Source organism: Anarrhichthys ocellatus, unplaced genomic scaffold (genome assembly GCF_004355925.1).
Source record: "Anarrhichthys ocellatus isolate YVR2014 unplaced genomic scaffold, GSC_Weel_1.0 scaffold771, whole genome shotgun sequence".
Lineage (NCBI taxonomy): Eukaryota > Metazoa > Chordata > Actinopteri > Perciformes > Anarhichadidae > Anarrhichthys > Anarrhichthys ocellatus.
In genome coordinates this window covers 1-13,249 of record NW_022280745.1, presented here as the reverse complement: position 1 = coordinate 13,249, position 13,249 = coordinate 1, and the positions used below count along the sequence as shown (strand labels likewise).

General features: G+C 40.0%; 1 protein-coding gene across 1 annotated transcript; it reads right to left on the bottom strand.

Annotated features, from left to right (window-relative positions):
- Positions 1-3,099: 3,099 nt before the first annotated feature.
- dars2 (aspartyl-tRNA synthetase 2, mitochondrial) lies at positions 3,100-13,224 on the bottom strand. Its single transcript, XM_031838507.1, has 17 exons — positions 12,680-13,224; positions 11,753-11,852; positions 10,869-10,935; positions 10,680-10,781; positions 10,288-10,383; positions 10,080-10,203; positions 9,213-9,259; positions 8,906-9,012; positions 8,708-8,777; positions 7,920-8,099; positions 7,558-7,665; positions 7,304-7,366; positions 6,240-6,392; positions 5,917-6,135; positions 5,710-5,820; positions 5,547-5,622; positions 3,100-4,450 (listed from the first exon to the last, which is right to left on the bottom strand). Exons 1-17 carry the CDS (start codon positions 12,852-12,854, stop codon positions 4,260-4,262), a joined length of 1,989 nt encoding a protein of 662 aa, XP_031694367.1. The 5' UTR covers positions 12,855-13,224; the 3' UTR covers positions 3,100-4,259.
- Between the last annotated feature and the right edge of the window lie 25 nt (positions 13,225-13,249).

Here is a 13,249-nt window from a genome sequence, read left to right as displayed (position 1 = left end):
CAAAAATGGAAAAACCAAGAACCAAAGTCAAATAACGAGCCGTATTTCGTTTTTGCAAATCCCTTTTTTGTTTTTTCCTTTAAAACGAGACACAGAGCACAACAGGTAACCCGGAAAGAAGAATATTTCAAAATAAAAGTGAAGGCATTAGAATGACTGTATGCAAGAAATTAATAAATTAATAAATAAATCTCGGCCGATGGGAGTGCGTTAGCATAAGCAGTTGACTCAGCGTCGGAAATACACGAGGGCAAAGGGCAAAACTGCCCCTATAAGAAATATCATTTTGCACCTGATATCACTAGGAGAGGGGCAAAAAATGCCCCAGAACTTCTAAACAAATAAATAAATAGAGCGCTTCTTAATCAGACCTGTGACTGCGAGACTGCGGTCAACTCAGCAGACACTTAAATTTTAGTGCACCTATATTCTGAAATTCACGGTAAACTCATTCAAACGGCGCAGATCGGGAGCGAGCGAAGGACTTTGAAAGTTAACGGAAAGATTAACATGAGACAACATCAGGTTTCTTCAGACGAACATCCGGTTTTCAGAATAAGATGCCAACAAAGTCTACATATTGCATAATGGAAATGAGATTAAATGAATTATATTCACATTAAGTATAAAACATGCTACCTGCATCTCTTGAGTTAAAGGTAAAATACACCTAAATTGTGCGCAAAGTGTCTTTATTCTTTGATTTGAGGGTTGCTGGAAATCAATAATACCTAACCGACAGTCAATTAAGATATTTTACTAAGTAAAAACTCTGAACTGAATTTGTACCTTCAAATGGCACATTTTTTAAATTTTTAAGGTGCTATAAAAATGTTTTTCTCAAAAATTCCACACAATGACTAATGCATAAGTTCAGGACAAAAAGGGTATTATATTATTTGAGGTGCTACAAAAATATTTTTTCTCAATAATTCCATACAATGACTGATGTATATGTAATCAAGGCATCGTTGACTTAATAATTGTTAATAGTTGTTTAAAACATTTAATAATAACAATAAATAACCAAAAAGAAATAAGAATAAAATTGAATATGATTGTCTGATTTATGCTTGTTTTTTGTTAAAAAATCTGTAGACTACTGCCTAATAGTCTTATTATTGCCATTTGATGACAATTGCTCATATACTGTAAGCCTAAATAAGTATATTTATTATTTTGAACAAAGGTTAAATGTTATATCACAAGTTTTAAAAAGTGCCCCCGATTTTTTGAAAAGGCCCCTGGATTTCAGTCAGTGGGGGCAAAAATTGCCCCCTAAAAAATGTGTAAATTTCCTACCCTGAGTTGACTACATGCTGTTTAATATTAATTTATCTATGTACACAGCAATAATTAAGTTTTAGATTAATCGGTGCATTGTTTGATGCAATACAGTTCGTGATATAGTTTAATCAAAGTCATTTTCGTGTTCACAGTTGTAGGCACTGATATATTCCACCGTATTGTGCTGTTGATTTAGTGAACGTGAAGTAGATGCAAAGTCAAAGTGTTTACCATTTTTACCAGTAGATGACAGTACACGTGTATTTAAACCATAGATTTAGTCATATTTACCTGTGCCTTTAGGTTATTGATACAGATGTATTTAATGCTGATTAGTTCATCTGATATTTGATGTTCATGTTTAATTTGCATTAGTTGTATACATCATGTATTTACTTGTTATATTTGTGTCATTTAAGAACTCAACATACCTATATGGAAGAGTGAGCATGTGTTGATTATGAGGCAATAAATAATGACAATTGAAAAAATAAAGATGTTTGGTTTATTCTTATTAAACATTAAGCCTAATTTAACTACCTCGTTGATTTAATTGTCACACTTAAATCCTTATTTGAATGGTTAAACAGAAGAGATCAAATGGCCAAGATGAGAAGATATAATGTTGGTTAAATGCTGTGGTCCAAATAAAATGACTTCAGTTTTAATGTCATTAAGTTACAGAAAGTTTGACTCTAAAATGTTTTCATTTGTTTTCCTTAATCTCAAAAGACAAGAGCAAAAACCAGATTAATTGGTTCTCTTTTCTTCTTTGCTGCCATGTTACTGTCTCGTGACCCCTCAGGTTGATCTCTGGAGCTGTAGGGGGATGCAGACCGTCAGGATGAATTGAGTTGGGAACCAATGCAACAGACTACCAGCTCTTTAGCATGTTGGACACACCAGCATGACACTGTCTCGTAAAATGAAGTTGAAAACTGTTGAAAACTGCGACCGTGATATGAGAGAAAAACATGTCCCTCGAAATGTAATTGAAATTGCAGTTTAATGATATTGGAATGTAATTTTGTAGGAAAAATAAATGTTTCTAGTGAGATACAATACTAGTTTCCTCTTTCGTTGTAAATTGGATTAATTTGCTCTATCATCACAAAGGTCAAAGGTCACATTGTGCCTGAGTACACTGTGTTGGCCTTTATAGTGGTTTAATAAATGATCAGATCCCCTTCCAGGTAGCAGGTGCTTGTGATTCTATACAGGCAGTATGACACGTCTCCTTTAAATAAAAAGATTGTTTAATCTTATTGTTCAAAACAAGATCAATTACATCAGATATGGTTAATATTTGTGGTTACACTTATCAAAATGTGTTTTCTGTGCATGCATTACACAAACAAACTTAGTTTGTCCTTTACTACTTTATTGACTTGAAAGCTAAATAAGTACCACATCAAATTCCGTTACATACACGCATGTATGTATACATACACGCATGTATGTATACATACACGCACGCATGTATACATACATGCATGTATACATACGTGCATGTATACATACATGCGTGCATGTATACATACATGCATGTATACATACATGCGTGCATGTATGTATACATACATGCGTGTATGTATACATACGTGCGTGTATGTATACATACATGCGTGTATGTATACATACATGCGTGTATGTGTGTATGTATACATACATGCATGTATACATACATGTGTGTATGTATACATACATGCACACATGTACATACATGCAATCTTTACAATGCATGTATACATGCATGCATGCATGTATGTATACATGCATTGTAAAGATTGTACATTTGTGATAATGGGAGATAGAAATAAAATTGGATTGAATTGTAAAGCCTCAGTAAATCTGGTCCTGTTTTCTCTCATGGTGCACAGAAAACAAATTCCACCGGCCCTTCAAGTGCAGTGAAGCACATGTATCTACACGTGAAGTGAACATTCTTGTCTGTGTTTTTTTGGTCATTATCTTATCAATCAGGAATATTCAAACCATGTTTTTAATGCAGTCCTAGGTTTGTGTGCCGTTTTGTATCTGCAGTTTCTAAATTGAGCTGACATTTATTTCTCTTTATCCCCTGTAAACTTGTATGATATTAAAAGATAGGTTGACATTGTCCAAGTCTGTCTCATAGCAATAATCATAAGTACATTGAAATAGTTTTGCTGTTAATGTCAATTGTTCCTCTTGTCCTCAATAACCACAAAAGGTTTCCTTCTTAAAGCGATTCCAGTATAAGTGACGGTGCTCGTTCCAAATGAGTAACTTCAGAAGTCATCATGTTTTGGGTGCAATACTCTCTTTGTGTTTCTATCCCTTCACATAACTCAGCAAGGGCACACCGTCTGGATCCACATGATAAAGACTACATTTGGAAGACGCCCACAAATTAGACAGCTGAAGCCTCATATTAGCTTCAGCTGTTTTTACACAGAACGAGGGCTGTGGATTTTACAGTTTATCCAGATGTTTATTCTTATCAAGGTGAGACACGGTCTGAAACATCATGTGACACAAACCAATACAAAATAAGCAGCTCTTTAGATTCAGTTGAGCTATTCGTCCTTAATTTGAGGAAATTGTTCATATAAATCTTTGTTATTAAAGACAGATTGTATGAGGCATTGGTCTAAGCACCACAACAGAGGTTCAGTATCTATAAACCAACATATCAGTGTTAGCTGTCAGTGAGACTTGAAAACAATCTTCTTTGTTTAACCAGTTCATTTTCAGATTTCCATAATGTCTGCTGGTCCCTTTTTCTCTTCCATTAGAAAGTGACAGTACTGAGATGAAGCCACAGCTCCTCCTCCTCACATCTGCCGGCTGGCTGACAGAGGTCTTCACAGCTGGTTGTCTGCTCATCTCGTCTCATTGTCCTCTCGAACCTCTGCTGTGTGGGTTGCAAAGATCTGACACATCAGGTATCACCCCTTTGATGTCTCCTTATCGCCTCCTTCTTTACCGCCTCACTTCCCCTCTTCTCCTGCTCCTCGCTCTGCTGGCCATTTGACAGAGATGTGGTAAGACTTCAGCTCCTCCTCAGACACAAAGTCAGGGGCACAGCTCATGAGGTCATGACCCCGGAACGACTTGGGGAAGGCGATGACGTCACGGATGCTGGGAGCGCCGACCATGATGGAGACCAGTCGGTCCAAACCTAGAAAAGCATGGAAGAGTTAAAAAATGACTTAATAAATATATAACCATTTTCACCTTTTAGCTTATGAATGTAGCAGTATTAAATATATCACATTGGCTCCTCAAGCCAACAGACGGTAGCTAACACTGCTAACTTTGATGCTGCGTAATAAGCAATTGTTGAGCTTGCTATCTGAAGAGAGGCCGGGGGCGTGTGATTGATTTTTAAAGTTTTTATAATAAAATAAGAATTATAACCAATAAAAATTCACTCAAAACTTAACTTGATAATAAAATCACTTTTATAATAATTCTTTTCTAATTCTCATTCAATTTCATAACGTTTCTCATATTTGAACCCAAAATGGTCCAAAGTGTACAACTTGTATTATAGTCCTAGATTTGCTGATATTTTTCTTACTGGGTATGATTCATCAGTTGAACTGAGAGCTACAGCCCAACTGATACCTCATCCACCAACATTGGCCTATCACACATATGTGGTATGGAGAAGACGTGTAGCAGACGTTGGCAGATATGCAATACTAAACTACTAAACAGTAATTTAGAAATGTATTTAGAAATGTTGTGCTGACTGTAATTGATCCATGTACTTTGTGTTTGTCTTTAGATATATTAATAGTTTTATTTTCAGTGAAGTTTACTCTTTAATATTAACCTTGAATCTATCATTACTTTCATCTAATGAAATGTATTGCTCAACTGCAATGTCAATAACTTGCAGCTCATAGATGTATAAACTGTGAGCTGTTGTTGTTAGCCCGCTAGCCCTGCTAGCTCCCGCAGCACATGTTTATGTATAGCACTCTATTTTGCCTGGCAGATTTCGGTCTCCGACCCGTGTCAAAGTTCAATCAGATCTTACTCTGTGGGAAACAAGCCAGATAGGTCAATCCGCGACTGGCAGCAAATACGCCTTGCTTCATTCTTCATATTCAATATATGGACCCTGGACATGATCCAGGGTCTAGTTTGGAGGTAAACCCTTTTGCTTAAGGGAGCATCCTAATTAAGAAAAATAAAATGTGTAAAAATACACTTTTTTTCCTTTTACTTTGCTAAACCAGCTCAGTGAAGTACAGCGTTGACCTCACCCAGAGCAATGCCTCCATGTGGGGGTGCTCCGGAGTCCAGAGCCTCCAGCAGGTGAGAGAGAAGACTGGGATCCTCCTGCAGCGGACAGTTAGGATAAAAAGCAGTTATGACCAGTCATTTATTCAACCTGATTCTAAAACTTCAAGGTATACATTAACTGACCTTGAGGACACTCTTCAGGACGTGAAGCTGCTCTGAGGCCTTGTGGATGCGGATGGAGCCTCCTCCAATCTCACAGCCGTTCAACACCAGGTCATAGTGCTGACCGCGTACCTGGAATGCATCCCACGTGACGCGCATGATTATTTCTAACCGTTGCAAAAAGGAATAGAAGAAGACACTGAGATAAGAGTGAATCTACGTGACTACCTTCTGTGGCTCTGTGTAGAGCAGCTGCGTGTCCTCCGGCAGTGGGGCAGTGAATGGATGATGAGCTGACTCCAGCTGCTCCGGCTCCTCCTCTTTGGGCAAGAAGAGGGGGAAGTCCAAAACCCACAAGAAGTGGAAGGCTGAGGGGTCACGGACTGACGCGCCGCGTGACTCCAGGAGCTCCGCACATCGCAGACGAAGATTACCCAGCAACGGGCGCTGCGAGTGGTGGGGGCGTAGCAGGACCCGTGAGACAGGAAGGGGAAGGGATATACACACGTCATATTAATAACTTTTCCCCTTGACGTCAGTGGGTCTCTTACCACAGTGTGGAGGGACCCGGCTACCATCAGCACCAGGTCTCCTGGTTTGGCTCCGGTCCTCTGCAGCAGCTCGTCTGTGGCCGAGACAGACAGCAGCTTCTTCAGGGGAGACTTCAAAGTCCCGTCGGCTTTGACCAGCACCACGCTGAGCTCCTTGGGACCAAACATACCCACATGAAGAGACAACATAAAAAAGACATACTGAGACAATACTGGGTGGAAACAATAAAACTGCACCGTCGCAAAATAAACCTTTGTGAAGCTGAAGCTCTGTTTTTGCTTCGGCTGCATCAGACAGAAATTTTGAGAGGATAGTTAGAGTGCTGATATTGGATCGCTGTCTCATCAGCTATTGGATGGATTGCCATGAAATTGCCTTGCAGAAAAGTGACCCTGGATCTACGGAATGCCATTGAAGTTTATAACACATAAATAAATAAATGTCTGTAAGATAAATACTGAAATTAATAAATAAATGAGGCAAAAAATATATAAATGACTATTCCTTTAAAAGACCAAAGTCACACAATAGAAAAACAACTGATCAAGGCAGCAACTCCCTTGTTTTGTGAGGTAAAGTTAGTGTTTTTGTCAAATTAGTCTTGTGGCTTTGAAGAGATCATAGATAAGTTCAGTTCAGTAAGGACCGTGTGACAGCAAGGGAAAGAGGTGAAGATATTCTAGATATAACGTACACTTAAACTGATATAGATTTGGTAAGCAGTACATTACTTTGCTCCTGTCCGTTTCTATAAACTCCATCTACTGTAGTAAAACACTGACTATGGAGAAGAAGCTCATACAAACACACTTTAAAAAATCTGAACTATCCCTTTAAGATGTTTTGCAACTTTGACGGATGCTGTTTTAAAAGTCACAAATAATCAATATTAACAAGAAATGCTGATTTGAAGCTAGTTAAACCTTTGCTTCAAAGGTTGTATTTGCTACAAGGCTCAATCATACAAAACAACAAGAAATTGATGGAACATGAAATAGTGCCATGACAAAAACAAATCTCAAGACAATAGAGGTTGAGAAAGTAAGAGGACAAACAAACCAACCTGGCTGAACTGAGTCTTGGCTTTTTGTTTCAGTTCTTCCAAATCTTTCCCAGCAAACAGTTTCTGTGGTCAAACACGAGACAGAGAGGATCGTGTGAGTCCGACAGCTGTGACGCAGGTCAACAAAGGCAAGATATCAGCAAGCCTGTTACTTCTCAAGCATCGTTCTGTCTTTGGTTCTCATCATTATTATAAGTCCAGCATGCTCTGATGGATTTCTTTTTTTATCAGGAACATACAGGTTCTGGTCTTACCGCTCCACTGGGGACACAGACGGCCTGGACGGAGCCTCCCGGTTGGCTGAGAGCTGATCTGAGGAAATCAATCTCCGTGGATAAGAAAAGCTGTCGGAGGTCGATCAGCTGGACGGACAGACAGAAAGACAGGAGTGCTTAAACACCCGGAAACATGCTGGTATATCATACTCAGAGGAACATGACTTGCCTTTAACAGCAGTGAGTTGTATATTCAGGTCTTATCTTAAAATTAAAATCTCCACCACTGATGTTAGAACAGTAATTACAGTCATCTAATGAGCTTAATTCCTTTCTGCTGCAGAAAGATCCGTTCTGATATCATATCGGTGACATTTAAAAAAAAACCTCAAACAGCCCACCTTCATACTGAATCTGGTGTCGGGCTTGTCCACACCGTAGTCTCTCATGGCCTCTTCATATGTCATGGTTTGGAAAGGGACCGTAATGGGACCTTTCTCTGCAGGCCAGGAGTCCTGTAAAAGACCCTCCACCAGGGACAGGATGCCGGCCTGGTCCACAAAAGACATTTCTATGTCTACCTGGGAGAGATAACGAGAGGATGAACATGGGTCAGGACTGTGAAACCACCTAGCTACGTCCAAGTCAACACCAGGACCACGAGCAAGGCACTCCTGGATCAAAGAACAGGACAAATCAAACCAAAGTCAGCATCTAGACCAAAGGTACAAGAAACATGAATGATGCAAAAGATTTATCTTATATTACGTGCCATATGTATGGTTGTTGGCATTCTTTTGATATTCTTCTGAGCTATATTTTGTGCTACTCAATCCAGCACCAGCTAACGAAATGTGATGAATGAGGTGTTTATAATATCGAGTAATATTTTAGACAAAGACTAAGTTCCATTATGGTTTAGCGATGCCTAGTTTTCACCCAGGTGGCCCCAGTTTGAGTCCCAGTTTGAGTCCCAGTATGAGTCCCAGTATGAGTCCCAGTATGAGTCCCAGTATGGGAACAAATACCAAATTTCCCGGATCTAGTCTGGTCTGGATGAAACTGGAATATTTCAGCTCCAATACCCGTCACTATCGACATAAAGAGGTACAATAAAGTCACAAGATAAAACCTGTGAGATTAAAAAAATCACTTTGTCAGTGTTTTCCCCATTCCGCCTCCACGTTACCTGGGTGAACTCGGGCTGCCGGTCCGGTTTGGAGCCTTCATCTCGGTAGCACCGAGCCATCTGGAAGTACCTGTCACCGTGACAACAATGAACATAGACAAAGACTTCTTAAACTCCTTTGAATTGTTAACAAAATATCACACACCATACACACACACACACACACACAGTTTTTCTGTGCTCAGGCTGTCACCCCACCTGTCTACACCAGCCACCATCAGAAGCTGTTTAAACTGCTGTGGACTCTGGGGCAGAGAGTAGAACCGGCCCGGCTCTCTGGACGGAACCACAAACTCTTTGGCTCCCTGAAACACAAAAGAATGAACAGAGACTGAGGGAAGCAGAGATTATATCATGTCCCTAAATTTAAGAGAAATTATATTTTACCCAAACTGATTATAAAAGAGACAAATTCTTAGCTCCTCTGAATGTGTGTTTGTTTAAGAACGGTTAAAGTGACTTTGGTTCTGTGTCGTAATATTTACATGATGAAGGACAGTCTTACCCCCGGTGTTCTTTTAAACAAGGTCGGAGTTTCCACGTCCACAAAACCTTCAAATGACAAAAGCATAGACACGCTTAAACAATGAGGACCTGGATTCTACTGTTTTCTATCTACAATTATGTAAATGATGTGTAGTGTTTTCATGCTTCTCTATGGAAGCTCTGAGAGGAAAGAGAGAAAAAATAAACTATTCTGGTGATCCATTATCTAAATCTGATCTGAATAGCTTTCTGTCCGGTGTTATTACTTAAGAACAAGGTGAAACAAAAAGGTTTCGTTAAGATAACCTTTTTAAGTTGCTCATCTACTTTCTTCCATCTGTGAAACGGGTTTTGCCAGGTGAAATAAAAAGTTTTGTCAAGATGTTTGTTGTTGTAATGCTCATTTCGGCCACAAGAGGCTGAAGTGCACCACTGCACTATGTTCTAAAGAGGACTAAAGCATTCATATTTTCCCTAAAGACAGATAGAAATACATTTCTAGCCAAAAGAAAGACATGACAGTAATGTTACATAACTTCCTAACATGCAGTATCTGTGCATGGAGACATTAAAAGTCACCTGGAAGAAAACATGGCTGCTGTTAGTCTTCTTTAGCACATGGAGTAGTGGTGCACGTCAGCCTCTTGTGGACAAAATGAGAATTACAACAAACACTTGAAAAAATGCTCCTGACAAAAAAGAATTCTCAAACTTTCCTTTTCCCCCCCGTTTCACATATGAAAAAAAACATTCAAGGAACGAAGAAAGATTCTCCTGATAAAACCTTTCACGGATGAGCAACCTGCCACAGTGTTTCCCGGCTTGGGACGACCACCAGCTGTAATGAACAAAAGACGAGGGAGGAAGTAAATCCCGCTCTCCTTACCGTGCACATTACAGAGGAACTCTCTCATCTTCATCACCAGCTGAGACCTCAGTCTGAGGTTCTTCTGCATCTGAGAGGACCTCAGGTCCAGGTAGCGATACTGCATCCGCAGAGACTCAGACTTCTGTACAAGAGAAACACAATTCATGATTAATAACGATAATAAATCACATTACCTGCTTGAACATTTGTAAAATTGTTAACTTACTTTAACAAAGTCTTTAATCTCAAAAGGCAACTTCCGGCACACATTAAAAACCTCCACAGCGTGAGCCAGGACTTCTACTTCTCCAGTTGGCATCCCCTGTTCAATGAGAAGATGAATAAGAAAAGACTACTTCCAATGTTTGCTCTGCCAACCACCACCGTTCAGAGGAAGTCTCTTTAAGAACACCCAGATAATTCACATTCACATTTAACACTTATCAGCATATTACAGCAATTCAATGTAACGCTACAAGTAAGTTACAAGTGAATAGAGACGAATCAATAGAGTAAAACATGCTGTTGTTTCCATACCTCATATGAATAAGGGGACCTTCTTTTCATGATTTAATGTTTTACACACACACACACACACACACGCACACACACACACACCTTGTTCTCCTGCCCCGCGGGTCGTCTTCTGACTGTTCCCGTTACCTTGACAACAGACTCGGCCATGAGATCACGCAGTGCTGCTTTCAAATGACTCGCAGACTTCAAACCACAGGAAATAAAAGGTTAAACACTAGTAAAACACAACTTCTTGAGTTGCAAAAAGAACTTTGTTGTACTCGTCCTTACTTCGTCCTGAGGGATTAGAACTTGGGCCAAGCCGCTGAAATCTCGCAGGATGACAAACAGGTCTTGCCTGTTGGAGGCAGAAACATGGTTAGAATACTATTTCATGTAACTCTGCAACCCTCAAGTTGTAATATTTAGATGTAAGTGCATATTTTCTCTTTATCCCAGATAGAATGGTGCAGTAAGGTATGGAGAGGTCACAGGACGTGTAGAATAAATATGTAATAGTGACAAACACTGCGTGTCCTAAACACCAGTGAGAGAGCTTTAAATGGCATTTACATTTTTGTTATTGTGCCTTAAATGTTGTTTTTCGCAAAAAATTTGGCAACATTGTTTATATTTTGCATTTTAGTCGTCAAATTTGAATTAACGTTTGATATTGTCCACTGTACAGCAGGTGAAGTCAAACACTGTTTCAATTTTCAAATGGTTAGAAAAATGCTTTTTCATTTTGACTTAAATATTGCCTGCATAAAAGATGAAATCAGGTTACACTGTTTATATTGCTTTCTAATTTTCAAATCTGAATCAACATTTGAATATTGTCCTGATTATTGCATTTTCATTTATACTCAAACAACACATACATACGTGGAATATTATAATAAAGTCCCTGTGAGCTTCCATATATAGAGGCCTTACTGACAGGGCTGAGTTAGTAAAAATGAACGTGCCGTGTACATCACAGGATTTCAGGGCATTTTTAGTCATTTAGGGATAGCAGCGTCAATCTTTGATCCAGACTGAAACATGTAAACGACTATTAGATGGTCTGGAACAACACGTCGTACAGACATTCATGGTCCCCATAGGGTGGACCTCTCATTGCTATTTAAAGCCCCCAGTGTTTGAAAGTAACGTGGGCAGTAACAGAATAATACCTGAGGTATTGGACCCAGCCACACAGAGTGACTTCCTCACCCACATGATCCGATCTCAGTTCTCCACAGGTGTGACTCCTGAACGACAGACTGCTGGGACCTGGAAGAGGAACAAGGAGAACATTGTGGCTGGACGATAACTGGGATTGTTGTGGTCATATGTCATCTTCTATACATTCCCATCGTCCAAATCAATGACTCCAAACAAGCTGTAATGCTGCCGAGTTACTAAATAACAAACACGTGTGTAGCTATCAGTGGAACGCAATTTGTTGCTTTCAACATAAGCTTGATTAGTTCATGTGATTTTGCATAATTTGTTACACCTCTGTGTGTATAAATGCATAATGTGATAATGATTTAAATATATATATATATAAATATAATCCATATCAATGTTTCACGGTAGACGACTTCATTGCAGGAAACAAGCCGGTGTATTTCATACCATTAATGACGGCTGCATTCCACTTGGAGCAGGTCCTGATGTTGGCCATACTGGGACCACAGAGTGAGACTCTTAAAGGAACAGAGCCATTGGCTGCCGTCGAACAGTCAAAACTTTTCCTAACCACTTTTGATGATGTGAATGAGAATTCATAAGGATTTAGGAAAACACAAAAATAAATAAAATAAAAATAATCCAACTCCATTTACGATAGGCTACGTAATTATGTTAATGACGTGGGTCTGCCGTCCCTTTCAATGTCGTTGCAGCGGTTGATATGAATTGTGGGAAGGTATTATCTTCTTTCCTTTCGAAAAGGATGCTAAAGGAGACATGAAAGGAGGCACGTCAGCCTCCTTTCATGGAGTTTTTGGACTAACTAAATACCACTCATTACTGTACTCACATCCTGGACCCGTATGGGGGTCACTGTCCCAGTCAGTGTGGTCTAAGTGACATGATAAATGACTGCATGGTACCTGTGGTTGGAGACCTTGACCTGCAGACCGGATATGAGCAGCTCAGGTGTCTGAGTTGAGGTCTCCACAGCGGGCGTCCTTGACGGGAGGTCGAGGCTGAGCTCTGGTACCAAACAGTGTGAGCTCTGAGTCCACTGAACAGCATCCGCAGCACACACCTGCTCTTTGCAGCCATGTTGTTCTACGACCACAACGCGAGGAGGTTAACTAAGCCTGTTAGTCATTGGACCGTACGGTCAGCGCGTGTCCTGCTGTTTTTAATGAAGAGCGAGCTTATCATGTAATGACACCGTTATTCAACATGAGAGTGCTAACACAGAGAACCGGTCTTCACTAACCGGGTCAGGACGTGAGGGGGTTGGATAAGAAAAACCTCCGCTGTCACTTCAACTTCCGGGTTCTGTGTCTTCGCTCGTGCTGAGCGGGACCCGCAACTCTCTGCTCATGTGGATGGGCTTTTCTGTTGAGTTACACGTTAGCTCAATGCTAATCCATATAGTTTAGGAGTCGATTATACGCAAACGGATGTGACGTCATGATAGAGACCGAGGCCAAAGCAGTCGATCTGCA

What these genes read in the sequence shown, in the direction of transcription:
- dars2 (XM_031838507.1), bottom strand. Translation starts at nt 12,854, where the DNA reads ATGGCTGCAAAGAGCAGGTGTGTGCTGCGGATGCTGTTCAGTGGACTC. An exon ending in ATGGTGGCTGGTGTAGACAG is followed by an intron (nt 8,778 to 8,905) that starts GTGGGGTGACAG and finishes TCACGGTGACAG; the next exon opens with GTACTTCCAGATGGCTCGGT. An exon ending in TCCTGAAGAGTGTCCTCAAG is followed by an intron (nt 5,623 to 5,709) that starts GTCAGTTAATGT and finishes TGTCCGCTGCAG; the next exon opens with GAGGATCCCAGTCTTCTCTC.